General features: G+C 39.6%; 1 protein-coding gene across 1 annotated transcript; it reads right to left on the bottom strand.

Annotated features, from left to right (window-relative positions):
* Window positions 1–95: 95 nt before the first annotated feature.
* Window positions 96–23,431, bottom strand: STEAP4 (STEAP4 metalloreductase). Its single transcript, XM_054563917.1, has 5 exons — window positions 23,314–23,431; window positions 7,147–7,601; window positions 5,967–6,494; window positions 4,562–4,726; window positions 96–3,010 (listed from the first exon to the last, which is right to left on the bottom strand). The coding sequence occupies exons 2-5, from the start codon at window positions 7,597–7,599 to the stop codon at window positions 2,747–2,749; spliced, it is 1,410 nt and encodes a 469-aa protein (XP_054419892.1). The 5' UTR covers window positions 7,600–7,601; window positions 23,314–23,431; the 3' UTR covers window positions 96–2,746.
* Window positions 23,432–27,831: the final 4,400 nt, after the last annotated feature.

Raw genomic sequence — 27,831 nt, 5'->3', positions numbered from 1 at the left:
TGCTGGAACTAATGTGAGTCAGAATCATTTCATCACTTTCTTTGCAATGCTGATGAGCTAAAACCAGAATTAAACAAAACTAAAAAATATTTTTAAAATAATATTTAATGAGTACACATTTACAAAAGCAGTCATATTTCAACACGGGGAAAACATATAAAAATAAAAGATCAATGAGCTTAATAAAAATTTTCCTAGAATACAAGAAACACACCAGTAGTGAAGAAATTTAGTCTTTTTACATGTAGAACAGTTTGGATCTGTTAAAAGGAATACAGCTCACCATTTCCATCTATTCCAAACTCATTCTTTCCACCTTCAGTAAACCGGAGAGGCTGGCTGTGTTAGGATAGCCAAACTGGTCTGATGGTTTCGGGAGGGAGAAAGTTGGGGAGGGAAGAAAAGGAAACTGGCTTTTCTGTTCAGCTTGTGCAGCTTGGAGCCTTTGAGGTTGAGGCCGAGGGTCAGGCCTGGCAATGAAGTGTAACGTCAAAACCACCAGGGGGCGCTCTTTAACTCCTAGCCTCACGGAAAGCTTTTGTTAAGCCTTCGGGTAGAGCCTTTTTACTAGGTTAGAAAAGTAGAGTCCATTTCCAGGAAAGCTTTGTTACCTAGGCCTATTATTTTCTATTTTTAGGGATAAATTGTGACCCAGTAAAAACATATTACTCTGTTACTAAAAAGGAGCATGGTTAACCCAGAAGACTTTTTTATATCAGCCTAGATAGTCCTTAACCCATTTGCCAGCCAAAGGGCAGGTTCCCACGCTTGAACACTTGGCTGTCTGGCATAAAATAGAGCAGATGAGTAGTGACATTCTCCCTGTCCTTCCCCTTCACGCTCTAGGGTCGGCACTACACACCATTGCTCTGCTCAGAGTCTTCCAGCGTTTTGTATCCTTGCTGGGTGGATCAAGGATACGTTGATGGATCATATGTTCTGTGTATCTTCTCAGCACAAATTGAAGCAAAAACAAAATCTATAAAGGTATGATGAAAGCAACACCCTTATCGAATACCAATGATATTGACAAGGTCATTTTCAATTTGGCAATATATATAGCAAATGCTATTAAAAGTTATTTAATTTTGTAATCCCAATTCTTGGTAAATATTCTGAGGAAATAATTTGAAATATGAAAAAGGCTTGCAAGTGCTAAGGTATTCTCTGAAATGTTATTTGTTTTAGTAACAAAAGCATATAACCTTCATGTTTAATTAGGGCAGTAGTTAGTAAATGTTCATTAAATATAATATTATGCAGTTATAAATTAAATACATACACTGTGTAACTAAGAGAACAAAGCCACTGATACATTAAGTGAAAAAGGATATAAAGTTGAGTATACAGTATAACTAGAACTATTTTCAAAAAGTTTTATAGAAAAATATCCTGGATTATGAGTGATATTTTAATGCCTTTTAATTATTTGGTATACTGTCATGTAGAATATATGATGAAAGTAAAAAAAAAAAAAAGAGAGAGAAATAACTGGTCTTGAAAGAGCACGTGAGAAATGTCAAACCCAAAGTCTTTTTGTTCTTTCAGGATGTGAGAAGATTGTGCATAAGACTCCTTTTAGCTCCATGTATGAGCCAGGAAGGCTAGTCCTGGTGAAGGTCATCTTGGAAATGGATCTACCAGCACAGAAAAACAGGAGAATCATCCTGCATTCCAGTGAGGACGTGAGAAAGAACCTAGTCTCATGGAATAACTGCTCACACCGCTCTCTGCCCTAAGACTTTCCATAATTCTCTCTAATCTGCGTATCTGTCACACTTACACATTCATTATTCATTTAATTTCACTGCTTAAAATTATAATGAGCTAAGACAAATTATAGGACCTACTTTTTTATGCTAGAAATTCATTTCATAGATGATTAATAGTGAATAATATTTGGAATACATTATTTACAAAGCGTACCACAATACCTAAATAAAACCAAACCTAATCTAGTGTAACTTTACAACATTTATTTAGCTCATTGTCTAAAATTATGAACATATTTAGAACAGAATTCTGGTTTATTTGAATTTCTGTGCACGGGCTTTTATGAAGCTTTCCTTGCTCATTGTACATTGAGAAAACCCAAGTGCATATCCTTCGATTTTAACTCAACCTTTCTTGTAGAGAAGTGACCGTTGGACCACTGTATAGATTTGCATGTATCTGACCCATACTTCCAATCAACCATAGTATTTTTGTTGTGTTATAAAATGTTCCCCACTATACACACTGATATTAGTAAAAGCAAAATCAAAGAGCACATTTAACTATAGAAGTTGTTATGACAATATCTATGATCACTTTCATGTCCCAGAAAAACAAAACAAAACTCATTCCTTTTACTTCCTTTGGCTCTCCTCTTCAGACCTACCTACTAAAGCCTTTATCAGTGGCCACATTTTACTGTTTTCTCTTTCACTCCACTCAGCCTTTGAACCAGAGAGGGAAGTTGCACGTACTTCCCCTGGAATTTGCAAGACATTAGGTTATGCATGTTGCCGAAGACAAGAAGCTTCTGAGTACGAAGCCACGGGCTAATCTGGATCTTCAGGTGAGGCCTGCACTCATCCATCACTAAAGCAAGGTAAAGTGCTCTTCTCTTCCAATCTCTCAAGGTCTAAAAGTCAGGCAGCATTTTCTTCGCTGTCCACAAACTTCAGGCCATGGTGGGAGAAAATGCTTACTTGACTGAGCTCCTTGTTCATCTCTTAAGACTCTGGGTGAATTGAACATTGCTTTAAATGTCTGTTTTTCCATTCATTGCCGATTCTGAGATTTTCGAGTTCCTTTCCCATCCCTGTCGGATCCGTGTGAGGGTCTTGTCTATACAGGGTAGGATAAGGATGAACTTGATCACCAGCACAGAGCAAGGAATAATGAGTGCTATTATGTGAGCTGAAGGAAGATACCATCTGAGATTCCCAAGATTGAGGAATTTCTTTCCGCCATATATCAGGGTATGAGCGGTGCACAAGATAAGCGTCAAATAACCCAGTTTGGACTACAAAAGCAAGAAACAAAAATATGTACATTAACATTATTTACACTTTAAAGCAAAACACCCTAAGCCAATGAAGAATATTTTTCAACAACAACAAATCTTTGAAACCTATCTTATTTAGAATATTTTACTAAGTTCTGAAAAAAGCATCAACCCTCCTTCAGGATGATAAATATTTTATTAAAAAAAAAAAAGATTGTGTTACAAATGACATGGTGGTTTCACCTTAACCTGGCTGAATGGGAAAATTTCCCAGGAGTAAACTCTTTTGAGTTTGAATAAATAAGGTGCCTTGCCTTCTTAGTCAATGGTAAAACTCTTTTCTTGATTACCTTTTCTGGAGGTCAGAGATTAATAAGACACAGTATGTTCCCAAGAAGTACCACATTAATATACATTACTGACTAAAACCGGATACTACGCTAATTTCTATCACAATACAGAGAAATTAGTAAACTTTACTTTTATCTGTTTTGGCCCAAATACTAAAGCTCAATGTTTATTTTTCTCTTAATACCTTGAATAAAGGTGTTTGACATGAGAAATTGTTGACTGCATTTGGTCCCTGGAAGAAACTGTAAGACTTCTGAAATTCAAATAGTTCTATAAAACTCAAACCAAATATCAATTACTCATGGTTTATTCCATTACACTGATTCGCAATGAACATGCATCAGAATAGTCTGGAGGGCTTGTTAAAACAAATTGCTGGGTCACGTGTCCCAGAGTTTGTGATTCGTTAGGTCTGGGAGGGCCTGGGGATTTGTGTATCTAACAAGATCCCAGGTGGTGCTGGTGCCCCTGGCCCAGGTACCCACTCTGAGGACACTGGTTTATAAGAATAGTTAAGGCCCTGGCTGGGTCTCTCAGTTGCTTAGAGCCTCATCCACGCTAAGGCTGTGGGTTTGATCCTTGGTCAGGGCATATACAAGAATCATGAATGAATGCTTAAATAAGTGCAACAAATCAATGTTTTCTCCAAAAGTAATAAATTAAAAGTAAAAAAAAAATAATTAAAATTCCCCTTTAATGAAGTGCCCTGTGGCTGATACGTGAAAACAAACAAACAAACAATTTTCCCTGTTACAGACTAGCATTGACTCTTGTAGGATGATAGTCTAGCATATCATATTTTTAAGGTTTTAAACTTCATTTCAATATATTGCTTTATAAATCAATGTGTCCCTATCTAAGGTTGATTTTTGGAAGCAGAAACTTTGTCTTTGGGTTTCTTTTCACCTTGTACCAAGTACATCTCCACAAAACGTAATAGTTGTTGGTGCTTTTCAATTTATACTTGTGGCTGTGGCTCTGGGAGAGCCAGGAACCCTGGATGCCCTGCCAGGAATCAAACGCTTACGGAATCTGCCCTGGGGTACCAATGTTTCACATTTTCTAATTTGAACTTGATTCAGTTGCTGTTTTTATGAGACTGCTATGGACGTGCTGTAGCGAAATGAAAATGTATGCATGGTATGAGAGAAAAATGAGGATATTTGGAAAGAAACACTCATTTTGTGATTAAAATAGATTAAATCTTGAGGTCTTTACCTGGACAAATCGGAACTCTCTCCAGTTGACTGTGTTGCTAACTGATGGCAAGGAAGTAATTCCCAAGAGGACAAAAAAGAAAAATCCAAGGATTCCCAGAGACAAATATGAATCATTAAGCCAGGCATACGAGGTGTTAAATGGATTTTCTTTCTTGGTTATTGCCTGTGGAAAATTATAAGCAATTTATAAAAATTACATTTTTTTAAAAACTGCCCAAACTCTCAAAGGGATTGAAAATACCTCTGCATGGTTTATTTGCTCAAGGTAAATTATATGACATTTCTTAATAGTCATTTGAAAATAATTGTAAAGAAAAATACACTTAGAAATTATTATTATTATTTTGTTGGTAGACAAAGTAATTGGTTCTGCTGGAAGTTCATTGTAATCGTTGACTCCAGGAGCTGTATAGAGATATTTAATTGACCCTATAAATCCTAAAACAAGGTAAACATTTACTTAAACCATCTTTACCACATGGTTTCTTGTTTCCCAAGCAAAACTTGTTGTTCTCAAATGATTACATTAAGATTCTGCTCTTCTTCTTTATATGCTGATTAGTCACACAAAAAGTTTGGGTTCTTTCATGTCTAGTATGTGTAAATCTGCATCTAGTTTGTCACACCACAGATGGAGAGAAATCAGGCCCCTTTAATGTGATTCTCACCCCCAAATTTCCCATGCATTTTTTAGGGAAATAATGCAGAGAAACCCACAGAAGCACCATCAATGAGTTATTGACTAATAGACTTTGAGACTGAAGTAAGATTGGCCGAAACCAATTACTTCCTGACGAGAGCTGATGTATCCCACGTCCACTGGGACTGCTTTTAGACTCCCTGAGTTGATTCTTTCTGAATTCTTTGGTTATGCAGAAAACAGCATTTGCAATTTGCTTAGCAAATGAAACAATTGAGGACAATCCTACAAGCCAAAATACTAATGGTATTATAAGCACTGTTTTGTAAATTTAGTTACATTCTTGGGACACATGTTGGAACAGCCCCCTTCCTCACAAGATGGTTAGGTTTTGACTTCCAAAAGGAAGTAGCATGCATAATAACAGGACCTTGAAAATGCATTCATTTACATTTATTAAATGTGCTCAAAGGAATTTGGCTCTGTGTCACTAGGTTTCCTGAGCTCTCAACCCTGCCAGTTTGTCAGCATCCCAGGTCTGTGGGAACACAGGTTGGGACCCAAGGGACCGTGAGAATCTAACTTTCTTTCTCAAGTGGATTCACTCAAAAACAAAAACTAGACATGAGATATTTAATCCTATTACTTTAAAAAATAAAGATGCTTAGAAGACTGGTTTTCTGTAATTGTAAAATGGAATATCATATAGCAAGTTTTCTCTTTTACTTAAGGAATAGGAGAGTACAAATGAGGAGAGACTGACCTGGGTAGCGGTTTGATTTCCCAACCTCCATCGCACGTAATAACGAATAGGAATCACAAGTGTGTAGAGGACATGAAGGAAAGCAAACCCCAGTCCTAGCAAACCAAGCTGCTTTCTGCAGAGCATCCAGTGGTCCAGCCAGTCTGGGAATCGGCTGTATTTGGTACCTCGGTACAGCTGCAGAATGGCAGCGATCACACCAGGGAGGTAGACCACTGCGAGTAGTATCAGCGCCGTTACTGGAAAGACACGATTTGGAATGGAAATAGCCATGCGAAATGTGATGTCTTTCTTTTCATAAACATAAGGGTAGATTACTTCTCTGATAACACAGTAGACAAAAAAGAAGACACACAGACAGGCAGACAAGTAGAAGGGCATCTTCCACATTGGAAACAGTTGCAGGGGGTAGTTTTCAATTTCCTTGGCTGCCCTGAGAGTTCCTTGATCCAACGGAGTCAGTCCGAGAGTGTTAACTATGTCCATCACTTTCTGCTTGGCTTTGCTACTATTTCCGCAGATAAATACCTGGATTAAAAATAATTATTTTGTATTTATTTTTTCTTTAATAATTATTTTGAAAAGTCTATATAAGTACTGCTTAGGACAAGGACATGTAGTAGTGAACTGCTTTTCAGACAAGGCTGTGAATCAACATGTTTAATGAGATGATGTTTGAAACTTGCTCATGTGTGTTGGCTAGTTAAGTACCAGGCTTTCAAGTTGAGAATGGTTTCAGGCACATCACACTGATATGGCAAGACGTTGTTTCCCACAGTGTGAATAGTTAGATGTTTCTTCAGTGTTCGTGGGTGCTCCATCACTTATGGACTGCTTCCAATCTCAGAGGATAAATGGAACTAGTTTCATATAAGGAAAGGAGAGTGGAAAGGATGTCTAGCAACAATTTTAGGTGTGTTGTTTTCTAGTACTAGCAAGAGGCCCCCAGAAACTGGCGTCCATCCAACCAGGAGCTTTGCAGACAGTGGGAAACAAATCACAATTGGCCACCTAATTTGGTTAAGTCCAAGAAAACTATTCATGGCGCATATTAGCAGAATGGACTATTTAGTGGGTATTTTCTTTTGGAATTAAATTTCGGAATCTTTGAGGTGAAGACATGTTTAAAAAAATTCATTTTTTAAACATTGAGAGAAGTAAATTCACTGTTTAATCTTACCTGCCTACTTGCATCCAGTGCCCCTGACTGGAGAGCCCAGGCAGAGAGGGTGTTAAATGCTTTCACTACATGCGCTCCCGGTACCAGCTGAGCAAGGTACTCTGCGTTGGATTCTGGGTATTGATTAACTTTGAGGTTGTTGCTGACATCGACCAATATTTTCCCGCGGAGAACCTCAGTCAGTGCTGTGAGAAAATCATAATGTTCCCTGTGGATGGCTATGATTATGGTGTCAGATTTCTGAGCCGCTTCGGAATAGCTCAAGACCTCTGCACCATTGGGCAGCAGACTAGACATCTGAGGGGTTCGACTTCCAAAAACAATAGAGTAACCACACTGGATCATTTTAAGTCCTAGCGATCTTCCAAAATCTCCAGTTCCAAAAATACATACAGTCTCTCGCTCTTCTGAAGAAATCATAGTAAGAGGAAGTGTATCCGTAGTTTTTTCCATGACTGAAAGATAATAATAAAACAAATACCAACAAAATATGAATGCTTGAGGCATGGAAAAATTAATGAGAATTATCTCCAGGAAACAGTAGTTGGCTGATGTTACTTTAAATTTCTGGTGAATTCCCCACAAAATTTGGAAAGAGTAAAAATTGTCATTTATATTATCATGTGTCTTATTTAACAAGTTCATTGATAAAAACTTCTGTTGGATAAAGAGATACATTAACAAACCGAAACACTGGTGGATGCTTTAAACTATGCCCATGTTTTGCAATGATATTACCTTTATTGAACACTTATAGTTCCAAAATTTCTCAGTTTGCCTGGCTTTCCCCTCACTTCTCTATTCTTTTATTCTAATATATTATTTTTTCTCTCTATAACACTAGGACGAACACTTGTAAGCAAAATATGTATTTGATCAAGTTGCTGATGTCCTGTAATGAGATGGGTGATGTGTTTATTGAAATGTCCTCACTTGGATCATCTTGATCATTGCAAAGAGAGAGTGATTGTGGACTCTATTTTGAGTATTTAGCTACCACATTAATTTATTCTAACCTGCCATAAACTTTTGTTTAAACAAAGATATTGACTGCATAGTACTATTTTTTTTGTTTTACCCGTTACCAACAGTGTGATCTTGAGTAAGTTACTGAGACTCTTTGTGTCTCAGTGTTATCATCTTGGTATTTGTTTTAAAATAAATCCTTACCTAAGCATGTGTTTTCACTGATTTTAGACAGAGAGAAAGGGAGGGAGGGAGGGGGTGGGGGGGGCGAGTGGAGAGAGAGAGAGATCAATGTGAGGGAGAAATGTGGAATGGTTGCCTTCTGTTCGCATCCTGACCAGAATCAAACCCATAACCTTTTGGCGTAGGTATGAGACGATGCTCCAACTAACTGAGCCACCCAACCAGGGCTCAGTATCATTATCTTTAAAATGAGAAATTGGTAGTATCCACTTTGGAGACATGGGAAGGATCAGAGGAATTAGTGTATCTTACACTAATTCCTTACAACAGAGGAACAGTTTTTGAGACACAGCAAGTTGGCTATTAATAGATTAATTAATAATGCATTAGTTACCTAATTGTCAACCTGTTAATTATAATTTAATATAACCTTTATATAAACTCTATAAATTAAGGTTAATTATGCTTCTATAACTGTTTTTATATAAATTTTATATAAAATTTATCTAAAACAGCATTCAGTAGTTCTTAAGAAGCTTCTGCTATACTCACTTATTTCTTGTAAATAAAATCTTACATGACATGGCTTTAGAGCATATGAATTTATCAAAACATAGATGTAAAAACAGTTCAAGTGCGAGTTTCTCTCATTTGTAATTCTTTCACATTTTATTTTACTATTTCTCTCTCAGAAGGCAGCTTGGCAAGCCAATGTAACATACTTGGGGTGTTATCCCAACCGTTAAAATTTATTTTCACTCTTCACCCTTCAGAGACATCACTGGGAAAATTAAAGATACAAAACCAGTAAGGAGACATCAAATATCATTGGCTGACAACAGAATGAAATATAGTTATTCCATTGGGCAGTGAGTTACTCCTTTCCAAGTTGCAGAATTTCTTCGGTTGACAATTGTGTTGATCACATCTCGAGCTCCACCTCAAACCCTCCCGGTTCGTTTCCAGCCCTGGGGCAGTCACTGAGTGCTGCTCAGCATCCTGTGCCCAACAGGCGCTCACTCTGGGGCCCTGCACCTTACAGCTCTTGATTATTGTACTGGGGCTCTTCTGATACCTGTACCTGTGATGTGTACAACCCATGGGGTGCCCATGGAGCAGTGGGGATCAGGACTCCATAGACAAATGGTTTCCTTTCAGCTTCTGGCACATGGTTCTGAAAAATGGAATAAGGCCCCTCAGAAAGTCCCACTGGATCAGAGCACCACCCATCTGTAACAGCGGCCAAGGTGACACCCTCGCCCTGTCTTTCCCACCTTCCCTGGTTTGTGCTCCTGGCCCCTCACTCCTGCTCCCTGAAATCACTTCCCTAATAAAGTGTCTGCACACAAGCCTTTGTTGCAGCTCTGCTTGCTAATCAACCCAGGAAAATGCAACTTTTTGACTATTTTTTATGAAAAAAGAAAAATGATCAGACCTAAGGTTATCATAAATGAGATGATGAAATAATATGTAAAAAAAGTTAATAATTATTTGGAAGAATTTAATTTTTAAGTCTTGGGGAAATACCCTAAGTGTAGGAATACGTCAGAATGAGATGTATGCATCCTCTCAACAACAAGAGAGGTCATTTTACAGTAAGTATTACATAAAGAAGGAAGTTACACCCATTTCAGACTATTTGTAACTCAAAATAGCTTATGTGTAAACATGGAATTATGGAGGTAGTAAGGTTTCTTGTTTAAATCTTTAAAAACAGTTTCCTAGTCCTGATTTACTCTTAGATCACGATGGGAGGAATAAAGAAAATGAGAGAAGTGGCAAACAGGAAGTAGGTTATCAAGGGAAAGATGGGTTAAAATAGTTATAACATAGTGGTCTCCTCTTTCTCCTTCAGCTCTTTATAAACCTCGGTTACATACCAGGAAATGCAACAAGAGCATCTCCTGGTGTGGAACATCTCCAGGGCTGGTTTTACCTCCTGTGAAAGCGCTTCCCAGACGGGCTCCTTCAGGGGAGGGCCAGACATGCAATGTGATCCCACAAGGTGTTTGTAGAGATTAGAGACTGGCAACCAATGACGCAGATGCAAAGATGGCCAAGGTGATTGGAAAGCCATAGTGGCAGCTGCCACTGAGATGTGTGTATGTGCGTGTGCACATAGGTGTGTGACAACAGGGGCCAGGTCCTGGTCATGTAGAGTCTTGCCCCTCATCTCCCTGTGCCTGCAGATCCTACCCCAGGTTTTGGGAGGCTGAGGCGGCACCCCTCCTGGGTGTTTCTAAGTTGGCATCCCGTGAGGCACCCGCTGGAGTCAGGGTGGTGTGTGTGTGTTCACTTCTCTCACCTCCCAGCGGTCGGACATCAGAGAGGCTCCGGCCACTCCCGCCTTAAGAGGATTTTAGCATAATAAGACCATGGGGGTGTCCAAACAGGATTACAAAAATTCCATCTATTACATGTTTATACTTAACAAATCAACGATATTAACAAATTTTTTTATCTGAAATAATTAAAGACTCATAGAAATTTGTAAAAATAGTATTAGGAACAGAATCACAGAAATGGCATTCACATGGGGGGTTATCAGCAGGGAGGGGTTGGGGGGAGAATGGGGGGAAAAGGTACAGGGAATAAGAAGCATAAATAGTAGGTACAAAATAGACAGGGGGAGGTTAAGAATAGTATAGGAAATGGAGAAGCCAAAGAACTTATATGTATGACCCCTGGACATGAACTAAGCGGGGGGGGGGGGGGGGGGGGAAGGCTGGAGGGAGGGAGGGGTGCAGAGTAGACAGGAATAAAGGGGAGGAAAAAAATGGGACAACTGTAATAGCATAATTAATAAAACATACTTAAAAAATCTTTAAAAAGTAGTACGAGGTCCCTATGCATCCTTCACCATTTCCCCTGATTATGGAAATAAAAGAAATGGAGTAAGCATTGCTAAGACAGTCACTTTCTATAGAGTCAGGAGGCGACTAAGGAAGTGGGGCCAGTGCACATCTTATGCATCAATTCTCAGATCTGCTGAGTTGCTAAACCTGTTGCTAAATTCTCCTCAAGGCTGACTCACAAACAACCTGGAACAACTACTGCTCTGTGGACACATATGGACTTGACCTCATCCTTGTAGTTTTTACTTCCTCGTTTGCACATATAAACTAACCAACCTCTGTTAACCTAGCCAGCAGTTCTTCATTTGCATGAAAGAATTACACTTTATGGTTTGTGCCTTTACAAAACCTGCCTTTGTTCTCTCTGGAGAGCAGTTTGGGTTGCTACTTGAATCTGTGTCTCACAGATTTGAATCTTTTTAAAACTCCAAATAAACTTTTAAATTATTTTACATGCTCAGATCTTTATTGGTTAACACCTCCAATGGTTATATTTTACATACATATAGTACAATATCTGAGCTGGAAAACTAACATTGGTACAAAGCATGTGTATAGTTCTATGTCAATTTATCCCATATATAATCTCCTATATCCACTACTGCAATCAGGGTCCAGAACTATTCCAGCAGTATCCTTCTGTGGTGATACTTACTCCTCTCCTCTGCCTTTCCTAGCCCCTGGAAATGATTTAATTTATTCTCTAACTCTATAATTTTGTCATTTTGGGAATGTTATATAAATAAAACCCTACAAAGCATCTTATTGGTTTTTTTTTTTTGTCATTTAGCATAATACCCTTGAGATCCATCCAAGTTGATGTTTGTGCCAATAGTCTGACCTCCTCATTTGTTACCTGTATGTTCTGTTTGGTAAAAAATCTCTTTATGTCTTCTTCCATTTTCTGATTGGATTGTTTGTTTTTTAAACATTGGGTGATTTTAATTCTTTATGTATGCTACATATGAGTCATTTGTAAGATATATGGCTTTCAACTATTTTTTCCCAGTCTGTAGCTTATGTTTCCATCATCTTAAAAGGGCCATTCACAGAGCAAAAGTTTTTAACTTTGATGAAATTCAATTTTTTTATTGTGTTTTGATATCATGTCTAAGATTTTTTTTCACTAAACCTTAGGCCCTCAATATTTTCTCCTAAAGGTTTTATAGTTTTATATTTTACATTTAAATCCATTATTCATTTAGAGTTAATAATTGAATAAAGTGTGAGATTTAAGGCAAAAATCACCTTTTCCCTATCATTTGTTAAAAAAGATCATCTTTCACTGAATTGCGTTTTACTTTTGTAAAAATCAGTTGTCTGCACATGTGTGGGTCTGTTTTGGGTTCTCTATTCTGTTCCATTGATCTATGTGTCTACCCTTTGCCTTTGCCTGTACTTGTATAGAGAGTCTTAAAATTGGGTAGACTGATTCTTTCCAATTTATTTTTTATTTTCAGAACTGTTTTAGATATTCTAGTTACTTGGATTTTCAATATAAGTTTTAGAATAAGTTATACACACACACACACACACACACACACACACACACATTGCTTATACTTAACAAATTAATGCTTTTTAACATATTCCAAAATATAATGCAACCTATTTGTTTTGTTTAGGAGATAATCTCATGATATTTTAAATATTAATTTATGCTAAAGCATAATAGTCATGTACACATATCTGATAAATGAATACAAAGTTAAAGTTATATAATGGACTTATTTTCATCCTAGCAGTATATTTCCATGTACAAATAGATCTGATTTGGAGATTATATCAAAATAAAATTTTAAAGTCCTTAGGTATCAGCACCTAGGGACTAAATGGTCCTTTTCCCCTCCCCAATCCTGAAATAGACCTATTCCCCATTCTCTTAGAAAGAAGAATAAGGTTCAGCAACTCAACCATGCCTCTTCTAAAAGGTGGCATGTTTTTACCTTGCTCTTGAAAGACAGACCATTTGTTTCCCATAGTGTTTGCATAGAATAAAGAAGAAAATAGATAAATACTTGTGTATATAAGACCATTTGTAAAAGAGAAAAGGAAGAAAACTCTTTTTCTGGTGCGGATAGGCCTGAAAAAAGAAATTAGCCTTTGTGGATTATTCCTATATCTTTTAGTCTGAGACATCTACAGAAAGTACAAATTAAGGTGAATTATTTTATGTAAAGATCAACCTTATTTACATTATTAGAAATCTTATTTGTTTTTAAGCTCACCCAATTTTACATACACACACACAAAATGCAAAAAATGTTTCACATAAAAAAAGTTTGGAGGTAATCATAAAAACAACTATAAAGACAAAACTATCAACATTACAGCACACACACTATGAGTAATAGGAATAGCTGAGAGTCACAATAAAATCATAAGTAGACAGAGAAAGACGCCCTCCCTACCCCCACCACAGAGTTTGGTTTGGAGAGGAATGGGAGGAGAAGGGAGATGGTGGTACAGGCAGAAGTCTTCTTGGCATTCCTTTCGATCTTTCATTCCGTTATCAAAGCAACTTAGAATTGTTAAGGCTTTAAAAATGCATATACATCTGCAAAGGATTACAAGAGAAACCAGTGTTTTTCAACCCTGCTGCACATTAGAATCACGGGAGAGCTTTTGCAAAATACTGATGACTGGACTCTTGAAGTCTGAATCAATTGGTCTAGGATAGAGTTTGGGCATTGTATATTTATTTTTAATTTTATTATTTTCCTTAATTTAAAGCTTCCCCAGATGATTCTACTGTAGAACCAAGAGTTGAAACCACTGCCCGTTAACTTTCAGTGGCTCTTTTCCCTTGTCACCATTAAAATCAGCTAGGCAACTAGTAAATGCTAGGGCATCACCTGTTGAGCTTCTGATTCAGCTGATCTAAGGGAGAGCTCAGACATTAAAAAAGAAACAAAACAAAACAAAACAACAACAACAAATGAAGCAATCAATTCTAAGGAGCACCCAGGGCCAAGAAACCACTAGGAATGCAAAAGATGACTCTATCTTCTTCGAAGAGGGACGGTGGGAGGCAAAAGACAGAGGGAGACCAATGAGCTTGTGTCAATGAGCTTGCAAGGGGATGCAGAAACATTTTACCTGCTTTACAATTTTCCCCCTAAGTAATCATTGATTGGGTCTGAGCATCTAGAATCTTATTGTTAGGAAAACCAGAGGCAAGAATGGTGTGCAGGCCCGACAAAGAAATGAGCCAAGGGAACCAGACTCAAGACTTGGTGTCAGGCTGCAGGTAAGCTTTGCTCTGTGCCTCTTGCAAGGAAACCTTCAAGAATTTTCTTGCATGAACCACAAAGTTATAGCATAATTAAATCTGTTCACTTGCCATGGCCGGGTAGCTCAGTTCATTGGAGTGCTGTCCCGTACACCAAAAGGCTGCGCGTGTGATCTAGGTCAGGGCACCTACCTAAGTTGCAGGTTTGATCCTTGGTTGGGGTGTGTATGGGAGGCAAATCAATGTTTCTCTCACATGAATGTTTCTATCTTCCTTCCTCTCTTTAAAATCAATAAACATTGGGTGAGGATTACAAAATAAATACATATGTACATACATATATAAATCCATTCACAAGTCTATGTCACTTCTTAATAGCTACTCTCATATAGTGCATATGGTATCTCGTTCAACATTTGGATAAAACCTTTATTAAGGACATTCTGCTACTTTCTGCATTGAGAACTCAGCTGTGAATTCTGAAATGGTGGTTCACACAAGATTTTGAATTCCTTGGATAGCATGTCCTTCGGACCTCCCCACGCCCCCACCCCTTGGTGGTGTAGCACACAAACGCAGTGATCTGGCTTGGCAGCTTCCAAGGAGTTAGAATAGAAATAATGCTTCTAAACCCTGTAAGTTGTAACAGGATTTTTCATTTTAAAATGATGCCTGTAAACAGGATTTTTTGTTTTTGTTTATTTTTTAGTCCTTCCTTCTGTTTTATTATTCCTTTTGAATTTCAACCCAAAAGCCCTACATGCCTTTACAATATATTTATAATGTGCTGAAGTCCGTCAATCAAATATATTTTTTTCATCACAAGGTATATATTGGGCAGGAGGGAATTCTACAACTATCCCAGCCTTCTTGTGATTCAGAGCATTTGTTTGCTTTTTTTGTTTGTTTCATAATCCTCACCTGAGGACATGCTCATGAATTTTAGAGAGAGAGGGAAAGAAACGTCAATGATAGAGAGAAACATCAATTGGTTGCTTCTTGTGTGCGCCCCCGCTGGGATTGAACCTGCAACCTAGGTATGTGCCCTGAGGGGGAATCGAACCTGTGATCTTCTGGTTTATATGGTGATGTTCACACCAACTGAGCCACACTGGCCAGGGCCAAAGCATTTGTTTTGATATATCCCAGGGACAATTGGACAATTGGAAAGAAAAAAACCCAAAAACAACTTACACTACCAAATGAACCCATCCCATTTACTGAGCGATTTGTGTATTTAGTGAGAGCAAAGCTGTTTAGGGAAAGCAAGTGTTCACATTTAAGCAAAATCAAAGGACTTTGGTTTAAACAGACCACTGGTTCCAGTTTATAAAAAAATTTACTGTGCCCCTGCAAAAATCAATGTTTTTTTCTACCAATTGTTTTTTTTTCTTTTGGTGGATAGTTCAATTTTCAGCCTATACGTTATTTGAAAATATAACAGCATATTTCTTATTTTAGTCTTGTAGTTAGAAGTGGGTCTGTTAGTAATAGCCATAGACTAACAGGAACATATCATTTAAAGCTCTTGATCTAAATAAAGAAACCACTGCAGGTAGGTTGCTGAAAAACCAATTATTTCAATTGTTTTGTGAGAAAATGTTATGTGCCTCATAGCAACTTAATTTACTGATGATTAGTTTTTATGCTACCCACTAGAATGACACAAAAGGAAATAATCTTATTTTGTACACTTCCATCAAGTCACAAGAGCATAACTAAATATAACCTTTACATTAATGTTCTGTAGGGATATATCCTTCCATGTGAATTGCTAATAATCAGAACTAGCTAGGGCTTCTGCTGCAACTTAAATGATTCTGTTAGTAACATTTCACCACCACTAAATGAACTACCAAGAGAGTGAGGTAATACGGATCTATATTATCTATTTTAATTGTACTTTAGGAAAAAATATTTTTAATTTAAATTCTTTGGTGAAATTCTAGTTCAATTAAAAATCTTATTAATATATGTTTTCACATTTAGATCTCAGCAGCACCTGTCAAGATAGATGAAGATTGTTTCCTGATTCCCTGGCCAAGAATTTCATTAGGTAAGTTCATTATCCATTGTCTGTGCTGATTAATTCATTTGATTAAAGCCTGGAACTCATGACAACAAGGTTGGGAATTCATTCATGTCTGAGTTCATTTACCTTGACTTCCATTTACATTCTAATTCCTGAACAACTTCTTACAAATCTGTGATTCACAAAGATTCAGCCTGAGGACCAGGAGCAGGACTGTCACCATCAGAAAAACAACTCTCAGTGACTGAGTGGCATTTGGCTCGTATGTAGTTCATGAGCATTAATTTAAACAAAGTTCACTCAAAATTGAAATGACTGAATCACTTTCTAAATATCCCTGACTGCAGCAGTCCTAGAAAAGCAAAACCTACTAATTTACACTGAATACTAAGTGGGTTGTCGTAATCACCAAATTATCCAATAAGCAATTTCCTATGAATAGTCATTAATCTTTACACTGAAGCCACTAGGAAATATCTATTTGATAACTGCCAAATTAGTTTGGTGGTAGAGCAGTTTCGCTGTGGATCTGATCCCATCCCTTAAGCCCTGCTGATGGGAGAACTCCTTTCTGCTTCAAAGTATCTCCTTACCATTTTTAGAAATCCCCTGGGGGTGGTTCACGCTCTTTATGAACACAGTTTCCTTCATATTCTTTTGGATACCATGTTTTTCGATTTTTAACCTGGTGCTCAGAGGCAAGGACTCCCAGTGGCCACAGAGCCTCTACCGTTTCCCAGGATCGGCTTGAACTGTGGGGCCAGATCTGGCTGTTTCTTACCTCAGGAGAGAAAGTGCTCTTGAAACTCCCTCCCCCTTCCTGTGTTACACTCTGATAAAAAAGCCTGAGTGCAGTGGTGGTTGAAAAATATTTTTTAAATGACTCTTTTAATTCCTAGGTTTTACTTATTTACTTACTTACTTATTTATTTATTTATATTGCTCAATTACAGCTGTACCACCTTTTTCCCTGTTGCTCTACCCTGCCCTGCCCCTTTCCCCCCCTCCCCCAGTCAATCCCCACTGCGTTGTCTGTGCCCCTGGGTCCTCTATACATGTTCCTTGACTTGACCCTTCCCCTTCTCCCCCCCAATATCCCCCTCCCCCACCCCTCCGGTCACTGTGAGTTTGTTATTTCCATGTCTCTGGTTCTATTTTGCTCGTTTGTTTTGTTCATTAGATTCTACTTATAGGTGAAATCATAGGGGTGTGGCTGGAGCCAGCTTGCCAGCTGAAAGCTTGAAATCATCTGTGAGGGCAGTTTTCACAACTTGGAAATCAGCAAATGCTACAGATTAGGACTTTATTTTTTCCCCCTGAGAGAGGGGTTTTCCAGCACTCCACTGGGGATTTATTGCTCAACCCTTTCTCCCAAGACTCTGGCGTGTGATTGTAACAGGGTGCAGCTAGGCCCCCAGAAAGGAGATTAGTAATGGGGTCCAGAATTTGGGGTGTCCAAGAAAAATAGAGGATATTCTCAATCCTGCCCGAAGTGCGCTGCCATGGAGGATGGGAGACATGGAGCAGGGCCATTGAGAGTTATTTTGAATGTCAATAATAGCAGGATATCTTCAAACCTCATGTGCAAATATGGTTATTTTGCATATCCACAAAGCTAACCAAGAAGATTTGTGTAACTTTAACTCAGGATGTAACTGGCCAAGCAGCAACACCGCCCCCCCCCCCGCCCCGCCCACCTCCTTACAGCGCCTGCGGAGGGAGTCGCAAATGGGGCTACCGGGAAAGGTTCTCTCCAGGATTTAAACCCAGGCGTGGCAGCCTTACTAGAGGCTTTTGACCATGAGATTTTGAGGAACAGAGTCGGGGCTCCCTTGACCACGTGGCTTAGGAAGCAGGAAAGTAAGATGCAGCAGCCGTGCAGGTGGTTCCCCTGGTTATAGCCTGTGTGCATGAGAGCTCAGGGATGGCTGGCTCCATGCCACAGGGGAACGATGCAAAGACCGTGTGGGAAGGAAAGGGGAGAGAGGACTCTTGCTAGGAGGCCATGAGAAGGTGCCACGTGGTTCTGAATTAAGAGCTGGAGGTCATAGAAACGCAGTGGATGGTGCTGGGAACAGTGAGAGCCCTGCCTAGCCAAGCCCCGGACTTCTGTTCTTTCTCTTCTGAAGGACGGTACCCTGACTGGCCTGACTGGCTTGACTGGGCAAAGTGGGGAAGGCAGGACGGTGTGTGTTGGTGGGTGTTTTAAAGGGATTTTGAGATTTAACAGCGACATTTAGCCATTCATTGAAACCTGTATAACTTTTGAATAGTTCCTTTCCTTTTCACCAAACTCTGCCATTGAAAGCCATAATTTTTAAGGGTAGCGGGCAGAGGACCTAGAACAGAGGGACCCCAGGGAAGAGGGGCGTTGTTGTGGTAATAGCATCTGGGGCCCCCCCCCCACCAACAGGTCCACTTTCAGTAACATGATCACAGAAATGGGAAAATAATTGCGCGGACAGGATGACTCATCTTTTCAATCCTGACTGCACTTCAGGCCAAAATCTCTTTCCTTAGGGACCTCTCTTCTCAGAAGATTCCTAGATTCTTAACTAAAACAGTGTCCATGTGGTTCCCTCTACTCCAGCCAAGGTCCCGGATCCTCTCTACCCCGCACACGGAGTCCACACAGTTTGGGCTGTAAATCGGACACCACTGTGAGACTCTCGGTTTCTTCAGGGCGATCCACACAGGGCCCTTTGTGTGTCCCTGCCGCCCCAAACGCGCATTTTCCAAAGCTTCCCATTTTCCACACGTGCCTTACAAGAAACAAGAAAAGAAAGAAAGAAGGAAAGAAAGAAAGAAAAGTAAAGAAAAGAAAAGAAAATGGAATAAGAGAAAAATCCATCACAATTTGGGATCTCAGTCTAGGATAACCACCTACTGGCACACTTTCATTATCAACCATGATGAACCGTTCACCAACCTGCTAAGTTGCTTTCTGCTTGACCTCCTTCCGCTTCCCATACCACATACGTCAGGGCAATGGAATGGGATGAAGGAATCATTTTAGCACTTGGGTACTAAGATACTTTAGTACTGAGAAGAAATAACTAGAAGCATAATAATTTTTTATGTTTGATATAACTTAGTTATGCCAATTTGAACAATTTGATATAACTTAGATCTTTTGAACTCTTCAAAAGCCTTTATATCTTATGACATGCCTTGAGGTATTACAGAAGAGCTGAAGTGTTTTACTTAAGTTAAGCTAATTAAAACCTTTAAAAATTCAATATTCCACTTTTTGTGACCTCAGTTAAATGCCTGTATTGTGTTATGTCAGTCTCAAAAATGAATCACTCTTTAAACTGAATTAGACTCCAAAGTATTACAAATCTATTATGAAACTTACCCACTCTAGCAACATAATAGGGTTATTGTAAGTAAGGTTAATGAGAAGAAACATCAATTTTCCTGCAATTTCTTTCTCTTTTTAAAAAATAGTTATAATAATTTCCACTATTTCCTTTGTATGTTCTGCACAATATGAAGCATCCTCATTCTTCTCCCTAAAAGGCAGGTAGTTGAGATTTGAATCCTTGACTATTAACCAGTACAGTACAGGGGACCTCCACCCTCATAATCTGCTTTACCCATAATGATCAGCATCTTCCAAAAATAAAAAGCAGTGTCACCAACAATATTTTGGTAGGATTTCATGTTTTCGACAGATTTATTGCACAACCTCTCTCTGTGCCAGGCCCCATGCTGTCTTGAGACAGGAGCGAAGTGATAAACAGACCCTCCTGGTCCTCGGGGGTGTTCCTGGCTTGGGGAGGATGTAGAAACATCAAGTGGTTACAATGCAGTGTGTGAGGACCTGAGCAGAGGAGAGTGCAGCATGGATCCCAGGCCAGAGAAGGGACACTAGTCCACCTGGGAAACGGCAAGAAAGTTTACTAAAACCTGTGCAAAATGCCTTCAGCCACTGTTAAACTTGGCTCAAAGCTGTTTCCACACCCTATGAAAGGGATCAGGTGGAATGAAAGCTGCATAAGCGCTGTCGATGGCCAACAGGTCCCTTCGATGGCCAACAGGCCACTTCGATGGCCAACAGGCCCCTCCGATCGCCCTGCTCCTCAGGGTTGGGGCCATCTCCAAGGAGGAGCCGACGGACGCCCCTACGGTGTTGGGAGCGGAGGCCAAAGTGACTATCTAACCTGTGTTCTAAAGGCCCCTAAGACGTGTGCTATGGAGTTGTACTGAATCAACTCTTAGGCTTCTTTATACTCAGAATGATAGTTCTCAACTTTTCAAAATTGTAACCTTTATTTCCTCCTGACATTAGGATTGAGCATGTAATCTACATTTAAAATAAACATATTTCTCATCAAGGTTTTCAGAAATATGTAATTGTCAAAGTACAATGTGGTAAGACCACTCCACACAGAGTTGAATAAACTCTCCCAGAACACTGAGGAGAAGCATTTAGATTAGATGTCAATCTGCTGCCTAGTTAATTAGAGTCAAAATAATTCTTTTAGTAGACTACTGCATTCTTTCTGCAGTAATGTATTTCTAAAAGATGATTTTCAAATAGTACATTCTTTGTCCTTTTTTTCCTTATTGATTTTGGGAGAACAAATTGTTTCTATATATAGGTCAAGTACGTTTTCTTATCATGCGTTATTTTAAGCATTAATTATCCTTTAGTTATTTACCTAGCTTTATTCCTTCCGGGGCTGATTTCTTCTTTAAAAAAAAGTGCTAATTCAAATCATATTGGATATCGCCTAAAAGTCATTCAAAATATTTTGAGTATGTTTAACACATCATGTGGAACTGCTCAGGGAGTCCTCATAATTAACGAATGAGCTAGTTCACTCTCTTTGGATATACAAAGAAGAGCCATACAGGTGACTTCAGAGGTCTGGTCTTTATAAATCTTATTTTTACTATCTCTGGCCTAATGATAACTCCAAGAAAAAAATCCCACCCAGAAAAACTATATTCCTAGATTTTTTACAGTAGGAATTAAAGGTAAATGTGGATGCGGACACTTATCAAATGACCTCTTCCTCCGAGGACAACCGAGAGGAAACTAGCTACAATGTGCCTTGTGAGTCTTCCAGTTTGAATGGTGATTTTTTTTTTTTTTTTGCCAGTAGCTTATTAGACTTCTTAAGATTTTAAAAGGAAATGACTTTTAAATAGCAGTTGACAAGAGATGCAAGTGACTTAGAAAGAGAACTAGATGGTGAGGATCATTAAATACTGAACTGTGTATCTGAGGGTAACTGCAGCATTAGCTACTGAAGAGACTTTAAAAGGACAACCTACAGCCTTTTAATAATGGTAGAGCGATACAGGGATGGTTTTTCAGGAGGCAGGGAAATGCAGAATGGCTGCTTAGGAGTTTCTTAATTTTGAAATTCTATGACAAGTGAATCTTTTTCTTAAAGCTGTTTATAACAAGGCTCAAGGCCCAGTGTATTCATCTTTATTAACAGGCTTATCAAAATTTGTTCGGTTCCTTCTAGCAATAGTTAGCAAGCTTAAGCAAGGCAGAAATCTGGAAATTGTTCTCAAGTTAGGGGGCAGGCCTTGTATACACTGGTTTCTCAACCTCAAGTTGCTATGTGAACTTCATTCAGCAGAACCATAAACATTGCCAAATGATGAAAGTGCTATTACCCAATTTCTTTATACACAGCTACTCATTACTGTAAAACCTCGAAGCCTGACAAACAGAGACCTTCATCCTATTTTATGGGCTGGCAGCATTTGCCCTGCAGGTAGAATTTCATACCAGGTTAAAGCCCAACATTCTGAAAAACTAGGGGCTTGGCAAAAGGCCATATCTCAAAGAAGTTATTACTTCAAATAAATGTGCCATTTTATAAAATTACACCTACTATCAGAAAAAAATGTCCTTTAGTGTGAGTGACATTTATAAGACTGCCATTTATGGGGACTAGGACATTCTCACATAACAAGGAATGTGGTTTTGAAAGCTGAGCATGTTCTCCTAATGATAAATATGATAGCTATTTGTATGGAAAGAGACTCTCTCCATTACCTGGTAGTTTTCCTATAAAAATGAAACCTGCATTATTATAAAGACAGTAATTACTTGGTCAAACCAATAACATTAATAAGGTTGTCAAAATAGTCACACCTGCAAGCATCTTCAGTCACGGATTTTCGCCTTGTTAGAGTTGGACTTTGTGGATCCTTAGGCCAACACTCTTCTACTCTACATATGTGGAAACTGGGGCTGAGGTGTTGAGCTTCTAGTTAGAACTCGGTATAGAATTCTCCAATCCCCTTTCCAATTCTCCATCCTGAGAAAAACCTACCTTCTTGCTGCCTCTGGACGTAAGGAACCAATGCTTAATTTACTCTTCACAATAAATTTATATTTCAAATAACATTTCTCTGGAAAAGTAATTGCTAAACTCTAGAAAGAAATTTAAATCAAGATCAAAGATGGAACCTGTTGCATAAATCAGGACAAATTTCAGCTCTTGGTCAAGAAGTGACCTCAGATCTGAGACTGCAGAGATTGCCAAAACCACATTCTTCTAGGCTCCCTTCTGATGGGCACCGTAGGATTGCTCTTCTCCAGAATAAGATACTGAGAGGAATCCAAACCCCTAAATTCTTTTCCTTGGAACTTAGAGAAGTTACCTTTGTGTAGAGATAAGAGATAAAAAAGCCAGGAAGCCAGACACTTGCTGAATTGCTTAACAGACTGTGAGACACCCTTGGCTAGCCTTTCCAGGAGAGGGGTGCCGGGGGCGCGCTGGGGTGTTTGCCAGCACCTGCTTCCAGTGCCAGCGAGCTTAGGGAGTGGAGTCCTGAAAGGAGGGGCTCAAGGTTGGCTGAAGCAGATAAGGGAGGCGGGCCCTGTGGCGAAAAGTACAGGGCAAATAGCCAGCAACATGACCCACCTGCGGTAGGGGAGCTTCCAAACTGCTACGGCTAAGACAGCTGCAGCCTGGCGCGCAGCTGGCCCGGCTGGGAGGACGACGCTTCTCAGCGCTGCAGCCCAGGGCTGAGGCTCGCGCTTCTCGCTGGTATAAGAAGGCAGACAGAGAGGGAGGGCCCGCTAGATTTCGCAAGAGAAGCGGTGAAAAAAGCGTTTCCAGGAAGAGTTCAAACTGGGAATCCCGGGCAGCAGGAAGGACCGGAACTTCCCGTTCTGCCACTGCAGTTTTTGCGGCAGATGTTGCCGCTCATCTCTGGCAAGCGAGGTTTCTAAGGGTTTCTCCCATTGCTATCTGTGCCTTGCAAGCAGGCCTGGAGACGCTGAAGAGGATGCCTTTGTGAAGGGCCTCTCTGAGTAGCTGAGGAAATACCACCTAATCTAGGCATCTAGGTATTTCTCTTCTTGCCATCTTGTCTCAGTTCACTGTAAAAGGTGACAGCTTTCTCCCACGCCTGGAAGCCCTGGATTCTTATGGGGCTCAGCTTAGATGGTCTTGAGGTTATGATTTAGGTAGAATTAAATGGTTCAAAAGAAGCAAACCAAATGAAAGAGAGAGATGATAATGAGGATACCTTATTGTTGATATATATATAATATTGCATAATAATGTGCAATAATGTACAGTGTCCAGCAGAAGTAATGCCTGCTTGAGTGTGGTTGGTAGGTAGTAATATGAGTGGAATAATTTATACTTTTAATTCGAACATTTCTCCTAAAATGTCATATAAAGTGCTCAAGTGTGATATTGTTTTGTTACAGAATGACATGCTTATGATTTTGTAATAAAAAGTTTCGCAGCAAAAAAGGGGCGTTATTTGTTTCAGACCCTGTATATTGCATAATTGGACCGCTATCTCTTTCTCTATTGTGGGAGCTCAAAAGCCACAGCTGTTATGGTTTAAGATTTAACTAACGATGATAACTTAAGAGGCAAAACACCCCTGCACTCCCCTGCTCTGGGCTAGAGCCCAGAGTGCTCCCTGTCTGTCTTCCACCCAGCATCTGGTCTTAAGTTCCATGGTGCATGTGCTGAGGTCCAGATGTTCTGCCGCACTGGAGGCCTATTCCAGCACTTTTGATGACTCAATTCTGTTGCCTGGATTGCAACTGTCCCCAGAGCAGGTCATGGAGTCAGCTCAGATTCCATGTTTTCCAAGAAGTTTTCTCTGAGCCACTAGTTACAATTCATCTTTTCTTTTTCCATGTAGCACAGTTTATGCTTCTAATACAACACTAGGACAAATTGCTTCTTAAAAGAGTTACTGTATATGTATCTCCTGTCCTGGACTGCAGACTCTGGGGTTGACATCCTATCCTTTCAGGCTGGAATTTTCCACCACACCACACGCTTAGCGCAATGCTCAGTATATTGCACTCACTGACAAGTCTACTGCCAATTATCATATTATCACTTGAAGAAAGGTCATCTGATAGTATTCCTTGGGCAAGGAAGAATTTAAAAGGGATTTATTGATTTTATAGCAGCAATTTCCCCAGTCTGAAGATTGACAAGGTGAGACAAGGGCATGTAACTAGGAAATAAGGCCTCTGGTATGTCCCTAAGAAGCCTCAGATTTTGTCAGCACAGTTTTGTGACTACCCCTAGCTAGCATCTGGCTCTAAGCCATGTGGGCACAGAAGCTTGATTCTTAGTACATTGAACCTCATACTTAAAACCAGGATGCTGATTTGTTAGTTGTCAATGGAATATAAGCACATAGTCATTGTGAAAATATAGCACCAGTCATTCTAATCATCATATATATCCTCACCTTGTAAGCATATCCCATGGAAGCCATTTTGTACAGGCGGCTGCTCCCCAAAGAGGGCAGTGCGTTATAAATTCCAAGTTGCTGGCATCGCATCATGGAGATATATGTGCCACCTGAAGCAGACAGTTGGAGTCTGTGGGCCAAGGTCACTCTGGTTTCTGGATTGTGTTTGTACCCATTATAAGCTGACTTACTGGACAGTTGTATTCCCAAATGTAGCCTCCAACTAATAATATAATCATTGCTTTATATACTTGTTATTAGGTGGACAAAATATTTTAAAACCTGATTATTATGAAAGACAGGTATATTTCAGTTACGTAAGCTCTTTTCTTTGCCAAAGGCAACTAGAGTCCCAGAAAAAGAAGATTAAGTTACTAGAATATGAAGGAGAAAAAAGTTTCTTTATTAGTACTAAACTTAAGAGATATTTGACTTTTTTTTTTATCTTCTGGTATAAAGATTGATTATTCCCTTGATCCTAGGAGGAATGCACAATTCATAACTCCTCAGTGTTTTCCTAAACCCTTTCTATGGGGGAAAAGTAAGCTTCCAAAGATGCCAGCAGCCTGAATACCCAAGGACTTGCCTTGGCAGGATTCACTCTTCTCCCTGAAGCCTTTCCAGAATTCCCATTGAGGCTTCCCAGATGTTGCACATTGACAAAGAATTCCTATTTAGAGATTTCCACATTTTCTGTGCCCTGAGTCTTTCTTGCTACATCCTCAAAATTGACCCTACATGAACCAGAAAATGAGTGTCTACCTAATACTGCCTCCTTGCGGCTTCCCTGGCCTCCTCTTGTTCTAGCCTTGTAGAATCTGTTTCCCTTTCTGCTAATCATATCTTCATTTTTCTTTGAGAAATACCCTTGCACAATCTCAGTCCCTGTGATACAGGTAGAAGTGACAGCACTGCTGAGCTTTCAGGAATAGACACATGACTTAGGCCCAACCAATCAAAGCACACAGCCTTGTCCATGGTGATTGGTTCAGTGATGACATGTGACCTAAGCTGAGCCAATAGGAATCTTTCATGGAACAATCCACAAAGAAATACACTCTTTAGGGAAGATTGCTGAGCTCCTAGAATGTAAACCAGGTAGCTGTGAAGAGAGAGCCAGCCTGAAGAAGAAGCCCCTTCAGGAGAAAAGAGAGCAAAGAGATGGGAAGAGACAGATTTCTGAAACTGTTGGAACTCCGTATCTGAAGAAGGCTCTATAGTTACATGAGTCAATAATTGGGTGTCTGTTATTTGCATAGTCCTGCCTAATAAAATGAGATTAGAATAAGAATGAGAAGGGCACCTGCTCAGTCTTGCTGGTCCAATCATACTATCTACTAAGGCAGCTTTGTCACAGTGTGCAATCAGAACGAAGATGCAGTTTGCTGTTAAAAAGGTGTTTTGGGGGTTTTCTTGTAGCAGGTGTGGGATTTGGGTAAGCAATCAGTTTCTTTTTTTTTTCTTTATTTTTATTGTTGACACTGTTACAAATGTCCCCATTTCTGCTCTCCCTGCCCACTTTGTCTGCCTCCACCCAGCCCCCACCCTCTGGCCATCACCACACTGCTGTCTGTGTCTATAGGTTATGCATATATGTTCTTTGGCTGAAGTTTCTCAACAACTACTTCTTATCCTCCCCCTCCCCCTCCTCCTTCTTCTTCCTCGCCTGAGGGCATTGTTTTCCCGTTTCTTTTAGAAAGAGAAGAAGGGAGAGTGGAAAGGAGAGAGAAAAACATAGATGCAAGAGAGAAGCATTGATTGATTGCCTCCCATATGCGCCCAAACCAGTAGGGATTGATCCTGCAACCTGGGATTGTGCTCTCACCTGACTGGGAATCAAACCCTCAACCTTTGGGTTATGGGATGTCGCTTCAATCAACAGCCATAGTGGCCAGGGATGAAGTTTCTCAGCTTCTTGTTGGTAGACTTGGAAATTTAATTTCTTGTCCCAGAAAACTACTTTTCCTATTTCTTTCCTACTTTATGGGAAATGGGCTACGGGAATTCCCCACCCCTTCAGAACTGCGAAACTGCAGAAGGTACTGTAAAGAAACCTAGGCCATTAACCTGGCTTTACCCAACTTCTAGGATTCCTGCCAACACAGAACAGGAAGCAAACTCAAACAACATGTTGCCACCCACCTGTACCCAAAAAAAGTCCTGATGGGAAAATATGCCAGACACTGGCAGTATTGGAGCCTGGGTTAGGTGATGATGTCAGGCATGCCAATAAAGACTTTTAAAATAAGACACGCCTTAAAGAACCTAACTGTCACTAGAAACTCAGAAGGCTAAAGTGGAAAAGTTGAGTATATGTGTCAGATGAATGAATAAAAATATTTTAAAAAGTCACCGACTAGAAGTGAGAGGCAGCTACTTCTGGGAATTGGAAATGAGCAAAAATATCCCCGTTCTCTTTATCTTATCTCTGAGTCTCTGAATCTCAAAGTCTTTGTTAATTTTGGAAGTTCCCGGGGGGCAAAGACAGGGCTACGGACTGACAGGTCACCACTAGAAACCTGGGCATTGTCCAAGACACGCCTGCCGACCTCAAAGCAGGTCACTTAGCTATGATGTTATCAAAGAACATGATGTTCAAAATAGTTTGAAGAGATAGAGGAACATTTCAGTTAAGTCAATTCATCTGTGGGTAATGGTTACTGTTACCACTGGAAGTATTATTGGTAGACAGTTCCAGCACGTAC

Source organism: Pteronotus mesoamericanus, unplaced genomic scaffold, assembly GCF_021234165.1.
Source record: "Pteronotus mesoamericanus isolate MK-2021 breed Mesoamerican mustached bat unplaced genomic scaffold, CSHL_Meso_final scaffold_85, whole genome shotgun sequence".
In the NCBI taxonomy this organism is placed as follows: Eukaryota; Metazoa; Chordata; class Mammalia; order Chiroptera; family Mormoopidae; genus Pteronotus; species Pteronotus mesoamericanus.
This window is presented reverse-complemented; position numbering and strand designations above follow the sequence as displayed.